General features: G+C 32.7%; 3 protein-coding genes across 10 annotated transcripts; 1 reads left to right on the top strand and 2 right to left on the bottom strand.

Moving 5' to 3' along the window:
• Positions 1-1,367: 1,367 nt before the first annotated feature.
• On the top strand, positions 1,368-5,717 carry LOC140834350 (homeobox protein ATH1-like). 8 transcript variants are annotated; one of them, XM_073199172.1, is made up of 7 exons: positions 1,368-1,605; positions 1,761-1,953; positions 2,843-2,879; positions 3,461-4,542; positions 4,647-5,005; positions 5,210-5,270; positions 5,352-5,717. In XM_073199172.1, exons 4-7 carry the CDS (start codon positions 3,565-3,567, stop codon positions 5,523-5,525), a joined length of 1,572 nt encoding a protein of 523 aa, XP_073055273.1. In that variant the 5' UTR covers positions 1,368-1,605; positions 1,761-1,953; positions 2,843-2,879; positions 3,461-3,564; the 3' UTR covers positions 5,526-5,717. The 8 variants fall into 8 exon arrangements, with proteins under 8 accessions (XP_073055273.1, XP_073055272.1, XP_073055274.1 ...); XM_073199171.1 differs by having other exon boundaries at positions 1,368-1,614; XM_073199175.1 differs by lacking the exon at positions 1,368-1,605 and having other exon boundaries at positions 3,461-4,421; positions 4,458-4,542.
• A 151-nt stretch (positions 5,718-5,868) lies between these two features.
• On the bottom strand, positions 5,869-9,920 carry LOC140834348 (uncharacterized). The gene is made up of 6 exons (XM_073199165.1): positions 7,965-9,920; positions 7,333-7,766; positions 7,084-7,245; positions 6,589-6,664; positions 6,225-6,380; positions 5,869-6,137 (listed from the first exon to the last, which is right to left on the bottom strand). The coding sequence occupies exons 1-6, from the start codon at positions 9,186-9,188 to the stop codon at positions 6,000-6,002; spliced, it is 2,190 nt and encodes a 729-aa protein (XP_073055266.1). The 5' UTR covers positions 9,189-9,920; the 3' UTR covers positions 5,869-5,999.
• A 2,643-nt stretch (positions 9,921-12,563) lies between these two features.
• Positions 12,564-14,983, bottom strand: LOC140834347 (cytochrome P450 CYP72A616-like). Its single transcript, XM_073199164.1, has 5 exons — positions 14,622-14,983; positions 14,218-14,438; positions 13,895-14,142; positions 13,342-13,702; positions 12,564-13,126 (listed from the first exon to the last, which is right to left on the bottom strand). Exons 1-5 carry the CDS (start codon positions 14,905-14,907, stop codon positions 12,698-12,700), a joined length of 1,545 nt encoding a protein of 514 aa, XP_073055265.1. The 5' UTR covers positions 14,908-14,983; the 3' UTR covers positions 12,564-12,697.
• Between the last annotated feature and the right edge of the window lie 3,939 nt (positions 14,984-18,922).

Here is an 18,922-nt window from a genome sequence, read left to right as displayed (position 1 = left end):
ACAAGCTAGCTCCAGCCATTATTTCACGCTATGTTCTGAATTTTGACGAGAGTTATACCACTCGTTTTACAGCTCACACATTTTCTAAGAAATTCTTTTCTTATTATCTGCTGGTTTCTTGGTAGCTGGCGCTGCTGACAAAGTAGATATGTATAGCTTGGGTAAAATTTGTCAACGAGTCATCTTTCATAAGCCTCTTTCTCGATCTTAATTTTTGGAGGAAATTTGAGGAGTGTAATGTTATGAAAACGAGCATAACATTTGAATATTTCGCTGAAAGTGCATACTGAATTATTTTGTTATTGTACAAGTCTCTGTTTGAACGGCAAAAGTTTTCGTATTTAATTTCTGAGAAACCTTATTTGAGATAATAAGCATATTTGTTAGACGTTTTTTTCCTGTAAAAAAATATTATGGACGCTTAGATAAAGGTCAAAACGAGCATTGACATGTACGAAGTGATCATATTGAAGTCCCACCACTTTTGACTATTTTCTTATTTTTCAAACCGGCAACTTGTTATACGGGTGGAAAAATGAACAGAAAGAAATGGGGGTGGAGGATCTGAGGCCACAAAGTTCATTTTCATTCGGAAACAACAGTAACAAGCCGCCCGCTTGACTGCAAATTTTGGCCCTTTGTTAATTGCCAACCCATCCCAGGGCCCAAACATGATGTTTATGGGAATCGTTGACCATAATTTTGTAATTGCTTCTGTCTCAAAATGTTTGATATAATAACAACTAAAAATGATAAAATATAAAGTCTCTTTCCTTTGATGATATTTATTTATTGTCTCGATTTGTATTTGGTGGTATTTCATTTTTGAAAGAATCCAAGAACCGAAACAGTAAATACTATGTCGTGTACAAGAATAGTTCTTATTGTAGTATGTTTCAAAGAATACGGCCCAATATACTAATGTTTTATCCGAGGACTATTTTTTACAACGTGTTGAGAAAAAATCTCTCTGTCTCCACCTACACGGGGAGTAATAAATGTGAATAACAAATGATATAAAATAAATAAATAAAAATAACTGTGAATAACATGGTTTCCGTTAGCACTAATTAATTACCCTTAATTAATTTTGAAATACGATTTAAATCATTCTTACAAATTCATCGAAATACTATGCAAATTCTGATCCCCCACCGTCCAATCTCCATCCTTTTTTATGAAGCTTATAAATATTTTTCCTATTTTATAAATTAAATAAATTACTAGGAGATTTGATTTTTTAGGAAAAAAAATTGAAGGTATCGGGTTCAAATGAATAGCTGTAACTTAACCGTACAAATTAACACCAAAAGCAGCAGAAAAGTAGATAGGAGATGTAATTGCATGCAGACGTATGTAAATTCGTCAAAGATCTTCCGATCAGATCTTCACACTCCTATTTTGCTTGCATCATCATCACCTCTTAGTACTGCTAATATGCTAAAAATATACTACTGCTCTTTATTATGACGTGCTTCTCTCTCTAAAAAATTACCGCTTCTCTCACTAAATCCAAAGAACACTGGAAGTACACTGCTGGTGCAACAGTGTTTCACACCCTCTTTTCATATCAACTTGCCTCAATCCTTTAGTTGTTTGGTTCAGGTAACTAAAGTATGTCGTCTTTTAACTCCCTTCACTCTCATTTCTCATCACATATGTTCTGTGTAATAAATATGCGTATGATACAGGTTGAAAAGTACCAATTTTTTTTTCCCATGAAAAATGCTTCTGCTGTAAGGAAATCCTGCCATGTACAGAGGTTTGAACAGAGAGAATCCAGATATTTTGTTTGTGATGATCATTGCTTGAAGGTAGCAGATAATGAGAAATAATAAGGGGACAAGAGTGATCAGAGTGTGCGTTTTGTGTGTGAGAGAGAGAAGAAAAATGGGCCCTCAAAAGGCTGCAGCAGAGAAATGAGTGGAACTGCAGAACCAAAAAAAGAGTAATGTATATGTATAATGATATGATCTTTTTTTTCCTATTTCTTTATTGTCTCTATATGTATGTCTGAATATATATGTTATGCATACACATGCTATGTGTATTTCTGACCATTAGTTTTGATGGTCATTCCTGTATTGTGTGGCTCTTATTCTTATTTAGTGTTAATGTAAATAATGTATGGGTCCGTTGCTTTATTCATCCCCTTATTCCCCCTACGTCTCTGTTGCAGTGAGGCCCATTTTTCCTGCTATGTGACAGTCCCTATCTTGCTTTTGATAGATTGCTTCAGGGCTTGTTCATAATGCATGTCCTTTTAAAGTCCACAACCCTTTGTGTTTTAAGTGCTTGAAATGAAAACCCTTGGTTAATGACTCTCTTTTGTGTTAAAAGAAGTCCTTTAAATTGTTTTTCAGAGATCATGATTCTTGATGGGGTCAAGGGCTCTGAATCCTCAGTTTCTTGGATTTTTGAATTCTTGGATGAAATGAAATCCCACTGTTCTTTTCCTTTATTTTCTTCTTCATGCAAGTGAGTTAAAACAGCTCACTTTATGCGTTTGGCCTTTCATTTCTTGTTGCGTTGTTTTTCAGAGTTATGGTGGGGTTTGAGTACTTTCTTGTTCATCGTTAGCTTTTTTACTTCTTTATTCTTTATAGTAAAATGGTAAAAAACCACAGCTAGTTTCGACCCTTTCGTTGGCTTTTGATTTGTACACTGTTTAGGGATAAAGGGTAACCAATGATTTCCTACATATAGTTCTGGTCAATGTTGTTTCATATTCAAGGCCCTCAATTTTTGTATTTTTACCTCTTGGCTAGCACACCATCAATTGCTCCCTTATGCATCTTTGAATATTAACTTTCATATCATTTCAACTCTTACATTTTTTCAGGGACTGAAATCAGCTGCGCATTTCTAAGGAAACCAAGGTTTGTCTAAATTATTCTCGATGAAAATAAATTCTACTCCAGAAGAAACTGTTGTTTTATTTGTTTAGTTGCTTCAACATGATGATTGTAGCTGATGAGGCAGATGTATTATACTCTTCATGTTCCATTTTAAAGGAGAAAAAGTACACTATGCAACGACCGTAGAATTACTTTTCTTGTAGTGCCGTACTCTTTCTTGTATATCATGATTATCATCATGACTCCATTGGCAGCTGAAGAAAATTCCCAGAGCATGATATTTTCTTACGCTTAAGGAAATCCAAGAAATGTGGAAATTTGATATTTAATTGTTGGATTACTGAATAACTGCATGTTATCAAATCAACTTGCTCTAGCTTTTCTATGGCTGGTGTGTTTGTGCGTGAGAAAAGAATGTAGTCTATTGGAAAATAGGGGCATTTGAGAAAAACTATATTCTTATGGCTAAAATTTGAGCTTCTTCATTAACCAAGCATACTGGACTTGTCTGGCGTTATTTTGTGATAATTGAATACTGACTTATCATGCATTGAGCTTATTAAGTCCATAATCAACACGCAAGAATGCTTATTCTTTAGCAGACATGCCTTGAAAGCTGGAGCTGTTCGAATGATTCAAAAGCTATAAGCATTACGAAACTTCAGTTACTTCTCTGGTTTGGTGGAGTTAACGGGATCCAATCAACATGCAAAAAAACGCAAGTGAATCACATTCTGTTGTTACAGATGTGAACTCGTTGAATTCAGCTCTAGCCACCCTCGGTTATTCTGACTCGGTTTACAGGTTAAACCATAACCATGTCATGTCTGGATTTCCCCAACCTGTATCCTTTGTAGAAGCTGTGAACAATCTCGTTTGTGGGCAAATTGTGAATCGGGATGAAATTTGGAATTTGAACATTCAAGACCCAAACCAAGTTATGGAGGGGATCCCCTTTCCCACTGTCGCCCCCGTTACAGCTCTTTCATCTGCGAGAAACGTCACACTAGATAATCAAGAAAAGCTACCGAATTTTGGTCATTGTGTGTATCCGTTTGATGACTCTTCCAATGTGGTGTATTCTTCGTTTGAGGCTATGAACCATGGTTATGAGACTTTACCCTTCGACTCTAGCACCAAATGGGACCTCAACAAATTTGTTACTCCTGAATCTGTTGGGAGAGTGATTGGAAGAAATGGAGTTCAACCACTCAATCAGACTGAGAACTCCTTCCCAAACGAATGGATCTTATCACAAAATACGGCTGGCACGAACTCTAATAGCCGGGGAACTTCTCGATTTAGCAATGAGTTGTCTCTAAGTCTTGCCTCATCTCAACCTTCTACCACTCATGGAACGTCTATTCAAGATCAATGCTCAGAACAGACATCTTGCAGCAGTAACAATCTTTCATTGAGCTTTGATTCTTACAAGCCCTTCCAACCATCACCGTTGTTGGGATCAAGATTATTCCAAGCAATGCAAGAAATTCTTGCTGAAATTGCCTGTTATGCGCTCGTAAGTTATTCAACTACTGGTATAGATAATGGGAATAACATCCCATTATCTACTGGTATAGATAATGGGAATAACATCCCGGTTTTGAGCTCCCATTGCATTTTTCCAAGTGACAAGTTGGAGGTTGAAGCAAAGAAGAAGCATATGCTGGCTTTGTTGCAAATGGTAAGTCAGTGTTTTACCCTATGAATTGACGTATACATAGATTACGAATCATAAATACTATTTTAAGAGTTTATCTTTTTCCCGGGCTTGGCATATTGAATTAGATTGATGAACAATACAATCGATGCATGGATGAGGTCCACACAGTAGTCTCTGCATTTCATGCTGTAACCGAGTTGGATCCTAATCTACATGCTCGGTTTGCTCTCCCAACAATCTCATCAATGTACAAAAACCTGCGGGCAAGAATTAGTTGCCATATTCTTGCAATGGGAACAAATCTTAACAAGGGGGGAGATCAAGAAAAAGAAGAGAAGTCGTTCGAGACATCTTTCATCCAAAAACAATGGGCTCTTCAGCAGATAAGAAAGAGTGATTCTCAATTATGGAGACCTCAAAGAGGGCTACCTGAAAGATCCGTCTCAGTTTTAAGGGCATGGATGTTTCAGAATTTTCTTCACCCGTAAGTTTGCCTAAGACTTGCATATCCTTGTTGTATCTTCCATATAAGAATCAAATCAGCTTCAATATCAAAACATCTTTTTCATTCATCTAAGATGGTTACCAACAGATATTGGCTTTGAGTTGCACTTGTTTTTTTGGACATGAATTTGATTTTGTCAATTGGAATTCATTCACACGAGGAGTGTTTTCCTATTTCATACAGGTATCCAAAAGATGCAGAGAAGCACCTTCTGGCTATAAAAAGTGGATTGACCAGGAACCAGGTGAGCTATTAACTTGTTATCCTCTAATAAAATTTTACTTCTTGTGACTATATCTAATTTCAGATGAATCTATGTAACTAGGTTTCGAATTGGTTTATAAATGCTCGTGTTCGACTGTGGAAGCCAATGATAGAGGAAATGTATGCAGAGATGAGCAGAAGGAAAGCTCGTCGAAGTGGTGAAGAGCAAACTGATCATGGCAATTTCCATATAAATCAGATGCACTTTGAAAACAGAAGGTTTGCCATGGATTGAAACGTATGAATATGGTATATACATATAATTCAGATGTATTTCAAGAAATCTTGATTCCATGTGATCAGTAGAAGTTAGTCATTTGGATGATATTCTTTCTACTGTATCTCAACTTGCTGATTGTTTTCTATTTCATTTTGAGCCGAATAACTTACCGCAGTTGATTTCAGTTGTAACCCGCTTTAGTCTCAACTCTCTAATATTTATATCGTTATTATTAATTATATGGTAAAAAAAATCATTCCAATCAAGAAATATTATAAGTGTGCCTATAATATACTTTAACCAGTATCCAAATTCATCATTCAACACAACTTCAAAATCCAAATGCAAGGAACTGTGCTTGAATTATATATCTCTAAAATCAAACTCAGGAGACTGACAAAATTGTGTCAAACTACGTTTTTGTCTTAGCACTTGATGAAAATAAAGATTATTTTGCCAACAAAGACATGATCTAGAACTAAAAGTCTCTCAAATTGGGGGGGATGAGTAGCGCAACAACATTTCCTCGGGCTCAAGCAAATCCAGATTGTTGAGTATTGGAGTCAGGTCTAATCCAAGTATCTGCACCAGTGGATTGGAGTGTCCATGCAAAAATACACTAGTGATCTGCAAACACATAATTAAACGAGTGGTTTCCACAAGTTGCTATTTGGAACCTTTGCTACAAGGAAAAACAATACTGTTGAGTGTTACCTGCTTACAACCAAACACCTTAAGCAGCTTCAATGATGAGCAGCTATCTACGATCAATCCAACACTTTCATCTGTGATTCCACGGCACCATGATAAATCCAAACTCAACAACTTTCTTGAACACTTGGCGAGGGAAAAGGCTGTGTTTGGTCCAACCTATAATACACGGGAAATCAGGATTCGATATGTATAAACATATAAAGAAAAAAAAAAGAGGCTGAAAAGAAAAAAAGTAGGAAAAAATGAGGTAATGGGGTGTCGACAAGTGTTCTTGGCGAGTTGCTTGTGCCATGGCCAAGTCACATATATAAAGCCCAATACCACTTAGTGTAATTAACGTAGGAATCAGAGAGGTATTTTGTACCTTTCTCACGTTATTTAACGACAGTTCTGTTAAAGATCCTCCACAGCTTTCCAGAAAAGATGCTATAGCTTCATCGCTAAAATTAAAAATAAAAAAGATTTGATTACTGGTCGGGAAAGACTAGGAAAATATTTGTTCACCACCAAGAATCATTCAGAGAGCAAGTAAAGTCTAAGAAATATAGTTTGATTCCTCAAAAAGTTAATTATATTCAGGGAGCGAGGCACAGCTGATAGTCTGATACTTCCAACCAGAAATTTATCTGTAGCTTTAACTAATATATATAACAATTCTAAAACAAGTTGACTAAGTACATGGTAAAATGATAAAGTCGAGATCAGTTTCAAATATGAGATCGCTATGTTTAAGTACATCATTTCATTAAATCAAATGCTGATTGTATTGTATCACTAAAAATCACACAAGAATCCAATGCCATGTAAAACCGAACCAGACTTGTTTGTAGTGGGCAAAAAACAGAAAATCAGCAAAAACCTGAACCCATTGCGGCAAAGTTTGAGCTTTTGCATTGATTTACAACTGTTGGCGAGGTGTTCCATTCCCAAGTCTGTCAAGTTATGCAGGTACGATACATTCAAAGAACGTAGATCAACACATTTGCTCCCAATAGTTTTGAGAGAGCAATCAGTCAATTCCCTGCAGTATAATAGTCAGAACATAAACTAATTTTGAAATTGCTATTAAACATTCTGATGTCTGGAAAATAAAGTAAAATTAACTTACTGGCAATTAGCAAAATCAAATTCCTTAATACTATGTCCACAAGAATTAATCAATTCACTGACAAACTCATCTGTTACACCTTGAATTTCTCCAACAGACAACACTTCCAAACATTTGAACTTTCTGAAAGCAGGAAGAATCAGCATCGCGTCTATTTTCGGACAATCATCTATATAGAGTTCTCTCAAATTCGGTCCCAACAGATCCGCTATATTATTGATGCCATCACAGGTGAGAATGGGGCACTGTCCCAAATTAATAGATAGCAGATTCGGTGCAGCTAAAACAAGTTCTTTAAGTCCACTGTCTGATAAACGGCAAGCACCTCTAAGGGATATAATAGCTAAACTAGAAAACTTATTTGAGGATCGAGATAACATATCCCTAAATGCTAGATCAAGCATGATTTGTCCACAGAGGTCAAGTTGAAGCACCTACATCAATATTGCAAAATAATTAATTTGATTCTCCAATTTGTGAGAAGGGGAATATTAAGATAATCCAAATTGAAAATACAAGGCCTTTCATAAATATAATATAAGAAAGATGCAACTATGCTCGTACACTTCAAAAGAAAACCTTAGAACGGTATAAATAAAGCACAAACTAAAAGAAAGAGCAAGACAAGTTACCATCAAATTTTTTGTCTGACAATTGTTAAATGCCTGATGAAATTGTTTATCAGTTAACCATGAACAATTCTTTATCCTTATCTCAGTTGGATATCCTTTCACAAGAAGATTCAAAACATGGACACTCATTCTACAAGTATCACACAACAAGTCTGTTAATCTTCTACGAAGCATATCAGGTACCAGTTCAAGCGATACTAGTCCCTCAGCATTTTCTGCAAGAGCTTTCACCGATAAGTCCAACAGAGAAGGAACAAGTCGAGCACTAATCCTATGATCCAGATTTTCGACTGATGGCTTCCACTCGATTACATCCTGAGATTCTCCCTTAGAAGTCATTTCTCTAACCAATTTAAGCACTTCTGCAAAAGGGCCAGGAGAATTCTTTCCCTGATCAGACATTCTGTTTCCACTACTCTCACCAAGATAGTTCGGACGAGCAAATCGTTTGGCAGTTCGTCTCAGTATTGCTTGGGTCGCTTCTGCTCTACGTCTTGATGCTTCCTCTTCATATCTCAACTCTAGCTCAAACTGATCCGGTATTGCAGGCAATGCTTCTGGTTGTCTGGCTATAACTTCAACATCATTCGGATAGAAACTGTTGAGTGATAACCACGAAATGTCCATATTAGCCATCCCCTCTTCTTCACCAGCATAATTCCTCTCATCACCAGTTACTGGACCATTTTCATCAACAAAATTATCCACAAGATTTATCTCTAATCCATGGTTCAAACTTTCCATGCCACCAGAAGACATTGGTATTTCCTTTTGTTTACCCTTCGCTCCAGTACCACTAACAGATCCCACAATCACCACCTCATCATCACTATCATCCGATACAAGGTTAATAATTTCTGTTCTCCTCTGATCAATCACGGGTCCTTCCTGAGTAAATCCTTGAAAAACTGGAACGTTGAGATCAATATCTTCCCGCTGTTCACTATGCCCAAACATCAAATCAAAGTCAGATTTGCCGGCTCGATTCGGGCCACCAAGACTTGAATTTCCGAAATTTCCAGAAACTTCATTGTCCATAGAGCCCCGTCTTCCATCCATTTCCGCCGAGACTATCGCTCCATTCTCAGCAAAAACTCTCTCTTCTTCACCTTGAGTCCCTTCGGAAACGCCATCATATTCCTCAATCCCATTCATGAATCTACCTTTCTTGAAAACCCCCGAGTTTTTAGTCATCCCCTCATCATTCTCATTCACCCTCTTCATTCCAACCAACTTCCGGATTAACTTCAATCCTTACTAAAAACAAGATGTTCCAAACATAAACTAAAACCCACGAAAAATAAGGGGTTTTGTTTCAAAGAAAAGATAGAAATTAATCCTTTAAAAAAAAAAAGAATTCGACAGAAATCAATTCTTGATGAACTAAAAAGAATGGCAGGGCGGGGCTCTCCACCCTATGAAGTATGAATAACACATTAAAAAATCAATCAAACCCAAAAACTCTTCAGGGCTCTCCCCTCAAATCAGTTGAAAAACAGAAAAGTGAAACCCCGGAGTCTACAAGAACGAGAAGTGTTCCGAATTCCAGTCTTACATACAAAAGCAACATCAACTAAATAACAAAAAACCCTCCAATTCCGACAAAAAAATGCTAAATAAAAGAACGTAAAATGTGGAGGGTCACGAAAGAGAAAGGGTGGTGCTGAGAAGGATTTGAACAGAATTAATGAAAGGGGTTCAGCATCATTAATAGGGCCTTCGGGAGGGCATTTACGTAATGCGCGAGTGAAGAAAACAGCTCCGCCGATGATGATCAAGAAAAGAGCGGCTGCATATATGTATGTAAGAATGGCATCCAAATTCATTGACGAAGACTCGTGTATGTGAGCGTATGGAATACTGATCGATCGGTGGGTTCAGAGCTAAAAGCACTGAAGAATTCAGATTTGGTCAAAACAAAAGAAAGAATCGATTTTTATCGCACAACCGCCGCTAAGCCAAGGTGTATGTATTTATATAATAATAATAATAATAATAATAATAATAATAATTTTTTTTGGATTTTAAAATCAACTCATATACAAATTATTTATTTATAATAAATTAAGGTTTCACATACAATTTATTATTTTAAATTTACACATTTTCTATTTACTCTCATATTTTGAAAAAAAACAAAGAAAGTTTTGTGTCGGATAACCTCACAAATATCTATATATTAAATGAGTTTATATGATTCATACTCACAGTTTATATGTCGATCGATAATACGTCTCATAAAATTAAAATGTTAGACTATATTAAAGGAGTCTTTGTGAAAAAAAAGTTACCAGATATAAATTAACTTTCATATCACATATAATAAATACAAAAAGAAGTAATCAATTTTGTTTAGATAAATTTAATAATGAGAAAAACTTTTGCATGATAAATAGTCTTCAATATTACCATATTATTTTAAATGTTAATATTGAAAATCTTTAATTTTTTTTACACCAAAAAAATATCATGATTTAAATGAATTGTACAAATATTGACATAGTTCAAAATTTTAAAACATTTTACATCAATTTATATCACTAGATATTTTAATTATTAAAGAAAAAATATTATTTCTTAATAATAGCATGGTATATTCAAAGGTATAGTCCCAGTGTCCTATTATATTCGCTAGTTAGAATCATAATTTTTTAATAATTTTTCTAGTTTATTAAATATTTTGTGAATTTGTAATTGTGTAATCACTTGATTCAGTTACCAATAAAATAAAATTATTAAAAATCAAATCAATTTAGTTTAATTAATAATATATTTTCAATAAAACAAGATAATATAGACAATTTGAATGTCGAGCAAGGTTTTATACATTAAGAAAATCACATATAAATGTAATTTTGTTAAATAACAGCATAAAATGAAAAAAAGAAGTAAAAATAAGAATCCCACGTTAATAATACACTTATTTTTGTATGTTAAGATTATTATAATCTAATTATTAAAACAACAAATATTATAACCTAATGTCCTATAATAAATACATAATAAGATAAATCAATTTTGTTCAGATAAAAATAATCCTCAAACTAAGAAATATATATAATAAATAGTCTTCATATAATCATATTATCTTAAAATTGATAATCATTAAAGTTTTGTAAAATTGCAAAAATGCCATAAGTTGAATGAATTGTACAAATATTGACATAGTTCAAAATTTTAAATATTTTACATCAATTTATACCACAATATATTTTAATTATTAAATTAAAAATATTATTTTTCAGTAGTACAATCATATATTCAAAGGGATAGTAATACTATATTAGGTAGAATCATAATATTTTTTGAACATCTATATGTTTATTAAATATGTTTTGAATTTATAATGTTGGTTTCAAGTATATATTAAATATTGTGTACTAACTTGATTTAGTAACTAAATAATTAAATTCTAAATTAATTTAATTTATTTTTGTTAAATTAAATATATATTTTCCATGAATCAAGATATAAGACAATTGGACAATCAAGATTTTATATTAAGAAGGGTTAAAATTTAACACTTTTTTAAGTCAGCAAGGATAATTTGGCTTTGTGGTGAGACTAGAGATGTTCGTATTGATCTGAATATTAGTAAAATTTAAGACTCGAATTATGTGTATTCGAGTTCGATTAGAAGCTCAAAATTTTTAATTTATTGGCTCGAGTTTGATTCGAAATCTTTGAACTTATTCGCAAGCTATACAAATTATTATTCGAATTGTAAGATTCGATAATGAAGATTCGAAAGCCCGACACATCCGAAGAGCTCGAAATATATATATATATATATATATATATATATATATATATATATATATATATATATATAAAATAATAATAATAATAATAATAATAATATATTAATAAAATATTAAGTTTCGCGAGCGACTCGCGAAATATCGAATAAAATAATTTTAACTCGAAAAAAGTTCGAGCATGATCGGATTCGATAAATCAAATATTTATCGATCTGAATGTCCTTCCTTTTCGTAAGCGCTCTAGCTATGGGGAGATACCGTCTGTGATCCCGTATCCAAGCAGCAGCTACAACTTCTGGCCATCGTCTTACCTCCTGCGAGAAACCTAGTGAATGTCAACTGCTCGATTTCTATCTGACCTATACAAGATTTTTCGGAATTGAACATCTTTATCTGACGCGATGAGACTTCCGGGGCCCTCTCTATTCCAATTGTCATCCCTGCCTACCTCCAACTGCAGGAGCTGAACCAACTCAATTCGTTTACGAACCCTAGTAAATCTCCAAGAGTCTTGCTTCGAATCTCACTTGTGTAGTATTCCAGATGATTTAGAGAGAATATGATGCCACACTACTGTTAAAAAATAAAAAAAACTTTTGGGGTGTCTAAAAACACTCCACAGTCAAAGTACACGATATTTAAGATCATTATAACCTACTTATCTATAATTAAAAAAAAACCCCAAGATTATTATAACCAACTATTCTATTATTAGATTGTGCTTGACTCGAGTCAGACGATCATCAACAAATGAGTGATGCTTGGGATTGTTTGTGTGCATGTATAATGTTTTAGAGAGCTTTTTGTGAATGATTTCACTAAAATAGACTGACAAATGTTGGATTAGAATACTTTATATTCATCTTCTGAAAATCACAGCATGAAAACATGTGACAGAAACTGGAAACACCACATTATAGAACAACACACGGACAACCACTTTTCATGTATTTTCTTGATGAAAACATGACATTATATCCGATGCAAAATAAGAGGAGCTCCATACTGAGGTTGAAGGGTTATAACGGTGTGTGGAGCATGAGTGTATGAAGGCGATAACTCAAACAAAAAATTCTGCAAAATCATACTCAAAGCGAGCTTCGCCTCCACCATCGCGAAGTTTTGGCCTAAACAGAATCTTGGCCCCCACCCAAATGGGAAAAATGCAACCTGCTCATCTTTTGCTGCCTTCGAAACTCCTCCTGAAAATCTCTCCGGTTTGAATTCGTGGACATCTTCACCCCAGTACTCGGGGTCATGATGAAGCAGCATAAGTGGCAAGATGAGTTTCACACCAGCTGGGATTTCCATATCTCCTAGTCGTGTTTTTTTAAGTGTATATCGAGACTGGGTGGGCACAGGCGTATACAATCTTAGGACTTCTTGCAGAATCATTGAAACCTGGAAAACAGAGTTTTCCATATTACACAAATCAGGCATTTGCCAAATCAAACTCCAACCCTTTTGCAAAAGCTTATATATTCTTCAATTGTTCTGTCGTAGAGTTATCTGTTTCTTCTTAATTTGTTCGATATATATTTGATATAAATTTTATTCTTATTGGATAAACATGAATCCATATCTGATAAATATAAAATACCATATTTTATACTCACGATTTTGAGTTGATTTAAAGCTTTGACATCAGGTGTTCTATTTCCAAAGACTTGAATTACTTCTTCTCTAGCTTTTTCTTGCCAGTTTGGATGCATGCACAATACAATCATAGTCCAAGTAAGCCAGGTAGCTGTAGTCTCTTGGCCTGCAAAGTAGAACAGCTTGCATTCTTCCATTATATCATCAATTGTGATTTCGTTATCGCTTTGCTTTTGATATTGTATCAGCAAACTCAACAAATCATCATCCGGATTTCCGTTTTTCGCTTTTGTTTCTTTGCTAAGTATCATTTCCTTCAACGTTGTTTTGATCTTTCTGTCAATCTCGTATCTTCTCCGATTCTTCTTCGTAGGCAGGAATCTGCATCAATTGATAACAGGGTCATATTCTAGTATTCTCGAGTTATTTTTTTCCTCATTTCTTGCTCCAAGCTAGAGCTTCAGACTGAAGAATCAACGGAAATTTCTGTTAAGACAGTAGATTTCACTTGAATTTCTCGCACATTTTAAGGTCGTCCTCTAGCTAGTTGACAGAGAGATAATCAGATTATACCTTAAACCTGGGAAGTACAGTGATAGAAACGCTTCAAGAACCAGTGCAGCTTGTTCCTTTTGTAGTTCAAATATGGTCTTCGCTTCCTCAAAACTGCTCCCAAAAGCTGCTCGAGCAATGACATCCGATGAAAGATTCTGCATTTCTGGCGCGATGTCGAGTTCGAATTTCCCCTCCGAATCAACCGATACTTTGATCCATCGTTCGACCAAGTTACAGCAGCTTGTCAAAAATGCCGGCACCATCCCCTGTCAGGACAGTGAAACAAAATCTTACACTCAACTTCAAACTTACACATAACTCAAGAAACAAACATTCATTACCTGTATTTTTTCGAGATGGAATGCGGGGGTGATTAGTTTTCTTCTCTTAGCCCATCGATCTCCCTCCAATGTGGAAAGTCCCAGCGTCAAAAGATCGACCAAAGGGTTCAACGGAGGCTTTCGAAAGTGACCATCTCTTTCAGTGAATATGGATTTCACCAGCCCTGGATCCGCTACAAGCAGCTGTGGACTCCTCTCGTGCCAGCTCAATGAAATCTTACCTGTTTCATTCACCAAAAAAATTAAACTATCACTAAATTTTATACTTCTATATCTCCCACACAATCATTCACCATAAATTTCGATGCTCCAGTGGTTGCCCTCATTGCATATCCAACTGCCAGATTGCATCTACACTGAGCACATATGCAGCATCGAATTTCCCCATGTCCCTTTGAACTTACCATACTTCTGCACCATTTGATACCAGAAAGGATTGACCCGTGGCGCGATAGAATGGTTCAAGGGCATGGGTTTGGACCATGCTTCTGCTGCGAGCTTCTTAATTTCCACCATGTCTCCATACATAAGCTTGTAGGAGCTGCCTTCAATTCCTGCGCGCCTCAAATACTTCTCCAGCTTCTTGGGCTTCCACCAGATATAGTAAACAATACCGATGATGCACAGAATTAGGATCAACACAGCACTGGAAATTACTCTAAAATATCCTACAATGAAGCCTCCCTCCATTCTTTACTTTCCTTGATCCCTTTTGTTTTCTTCCACGACCTGATTGCTGGATTTTAAATAAGTCATTTCAACTTTTCTTGTTCATCAAGGAGTCAAACTGTGATAAAATAATAAGTATAAATATCCAAACGGCCCGACAGTAATAAGCAACGTGGAGATCACAGGTCCAATAATGTGAAGAATGGTCCCAAAAGATTTCGGTTTGCTGTACTTTCCTCCGCCTTCATGTCCCAGGACTTGTAAGACCACGTGTGAGTTATCAAACATTATGTTTAATTTTCGTAGATAAGATATTATTATTATTATTATTATTTTACGATGAATTTAGTGTCAGTGTTTATTAGATAAATTCTTCCACTTACTCGATAACATGCAAATCATACTACTAATCAAATAAATCGAAGTTATTAAATTTATTGTTTGTGAATGAGTGAGAAAGTATTTGAAAATAAAAGTCAAATATTGAATTTTTTTAGACTGTATGTTTAATAAATAAATTATTCTAATATTATATTTTTTATAAAATATTAAAAAAATCCTTGTTGGAGATTGGGATAATTGTATATTGTAAAATTTAAACACATGTAAAGAATAATATTAGATTAAACAAAAAAAATATTCGAAGTAAAATATCCATAAATTTTTTATTTATTGACCAAAATCACTTTTAAAAAATAAGTATACCAAGCTTCCAGATTTGGATTAAATTAAGTAGAAGTATAAGTAAAATTTAGGTTAACAAACACACAAAAAGTTAAAATATATAAGATATTAAACTTGATAGTGGGCTTGCAGTTGTGCATTTCTCAAATCTAGCCCAGCCCAAATAATATCAGTCCTTAATTAGGTTCAGGCCTAATAAAAAATTTAAGCCCAGTGGAGGTAAAGAGTCCACTTTCTGTCACTTTCGTTTCGAAAATATTGAAACAAATTCATCAAAGTTTCCGGATTCAATAAATCATATAAAATTTGTTTCGAAAAGAGTCCACTTTCTGAGTTTATGTCACTTTCGTTTCGAAAATATTGAAACAAATCTATATACCTATAAAAGTGTGGATTCTTGACATTGTTTTCCGATTGTGTATTGACAAGAATACCCTTCGTGCAAACTTGAACAAAATAAAACTTATTATTATTGTAATGTAAAGATAAAAATAATAGGACATAAATGTCTCATCATTACTAATAATCAATTGACATTTAGAACCTTATAATTTCATCATTATAAAATTTTTTACCATTAAATACTCACACCGGAAAATTATATTTAATCAAAATTTTAAATTTATTTTGTGAATTAATTTCTAAATGCATGAACAAATATAATATTTTATAAACCTAAATTTAATTGTGAATTTAAATAATATTAATCAAAATCTATATTTCCAATTGTGCACGACAAAATTAATCTTCTACACACACTTCAAGAATAAAAAGTAACTCCTATATAATTTTATCAAATAATTCATCTTTATACTACATTTAAATATTTTATCTTTTTAATTTTCCCTCTACAATTTTTTCCTCATGATTTTATTGTAAACTTTTTTACCATTAAATACTCACACCGGAAAATTATATTTAATCAAAATTTTAAATTTATTTTGTGATAATTTTCCCTCTACAATTTTTTCCTCATGATTTTATTGTAAACTTTTTTACCATTAAACACTCACACCGGAAAATTATATTTAATCAAAATTTTAAATTTATTTTGTGAATTAATTTCTAAATGCATGAACAAATATAATATTTTATAAAAATAGAATAGAATGTAACTCTGATGTTAATTTTATCAAATAACTCATCTTTATACTATATTTAAATATTTTATCGTTTTAATTTTCTCTCTACATTTATTCCTAATGATATTGTAATTTTGTAATTATATTTTTAGTGTAATTTTTAATTAAGTAATGAATTATAGTATCACAAAAAGATATATGAAAAATTTATAACATATGTGCAATAGTAGAATAACTAACATATTTTATGGGTTTTTTTAACAAATAATTGAAAGTAAAGAGTTTAATTCCGATTTTAAAAGATAGTACGATTTCAAAAAATATGAAAAAAAAATTATCTACAACAAATATATATGTTATAGGCATATTAATTCTTTTATTAAACTGTATAACTAAAAAAGTACATGTATTACTGATAAAATCAATCATCAGTCAAAACATTAAATATGTAATTCATGAAAAGAAATTTAATAAGCAATAAAAAGATTCTAAGTTATTTTCTATGTAAAAACAATATATGATATAATCTTTATAATAAATATAATTATAATGATCATTGATTAGCATTTGTTAAAGTATCAGAATTTTTACATATGATATTTAATTATTTTGAAATCAAACTAATTAATTCAATAGATACAAAAATAACATTTTTTTTATGAAAGTTTATTTCTTTTGTTATATTTCAAATTTTAATGGTGAAAATCATACCAATAGTTTTAAATTTATATTAATAATTATTATATGAGTTTATTTGATATTTATAATATAATCTTATTTGAATGTGCATTTCTTTATATTTGTTGATTTATTTATTATTTTAAAACTTATTTAACAAGAAATTAATAGTCATCAATGGTAGTCTACATAGTCATCAATGGTAGTCTACGAAATATCGATATATAGAATTTATTATCCATGATATAGAATTGTAAAAAAAAAAAGTAAAAAAAATTATTAAGAGGTTAAATTAAATATCATGAGTTATATTTTACTATCAATATTACTATTTCATTTGTTTTAACATTGTTTTTATGAGTTAGTCACATTTATTTTAAATTGATAATTATTTGTCTTTAGTATGCTTCGCTTATGTAGATTATGATTTATACATTGATAAAATCCATAATTTGGTGGATTTTTAGGTTATTATGCTTCATACGTGGTGTTTGAATATATAATTTTTTAAAAGAATTTGTTTCACTTCATTTAGTTCTATCTATTATGTTCTATACACTTTGTTATATAACATAAAATCAAGTACTTGAATTTTAATTTAGAAAACAATTTGGAAAATAAGTTATATAAGTTCTTATAAATCGTCTAATATGATAAGAAATTAAGCCCAAATAAATAACAAAATGATTCAAATTGTTTTTTTTTTAAATCAATTTTTTTAATTTTTATAATATAATTGATATTACGTGCAACGCACGTGCATCATGCTAGTTCATCAAAGTTTCCGGATTCAATAAATCATATAAAATTTGTTACATACTATTTATTGAATGCATAGATTTGACCACTTTAAATATTTGATTTTGATAGTCATTCATTCTTATTAAAAAAATTATCTCAATGAATCAGGTTACTTCTAATAATATATTTTTAATTGAAATTGCATGCATATTTTTTAGCTACGTCGATATGATGACAAGAACATCATAAAATACATGAATCATATCGAGTTGTTGTTGTGCATCAAGCCTGCACTTCTAGATGGTCGATTGAAAGAATTTGCATGGTTATAAATTTGTTGATGACATGTGGGATTTGAGTTTGATTTGATTCAGGAACTAATTTTATGCACAACAATTTTCAAAGATATATATTTTATTGCAGTGACCCACTAAAAAAAATATTTTTTATATTAAAAATAGTGCTTTTATTGTAAGGCAAAAACTTGTGAGACTGATCTCTTATTTGGGTCATCCATGAAAAAGTATTACTTTTTATGTTAAGAGTATTACTTTATATTGTGAATATGGGTAGGGTTGACCCGTCTCACAGATTAAGATCCGTGAGACGGTCTCACATGAGACCCACTCTTCTTGTAAACAAGAACATTGTTCTCACGAATAAAAATATATGAGACTGTCTCACAAGATATCTACTCAACTTTTTTTGACAACTTCTCAAAAAAAAGGTTCATGCTACCTTGAAGACAATATTCTAAGAGTGTAAGATTTTTCTTTGATTTGAGAAAGTATTTAAATGAATACAAGGTGAGATTGATTTTAAATCCATGCGATGATCCGAAAATTAATTAA

Source organism: Primulina eburnea, chromosome 6 (assembly GCF_022965805.1).
Source record: "Primulina eburnea isolate SZY01 chromosome 6, ASM2296580v1, whole genome shotgun sequence".
In the NCBI taxonomy this organism is placed as follows: domain Eukaryota; kingdom Viridiplantae; phylum Streptophyta; class Magnoliopsida; order Lamiales; family Gesneriaceae; genus Primulina; species Primulina eburnea.
Note: the sequence above shows the minus strand (reverse complement) of the source record. Positions and strands in the feature narration are given on the sequence as shown.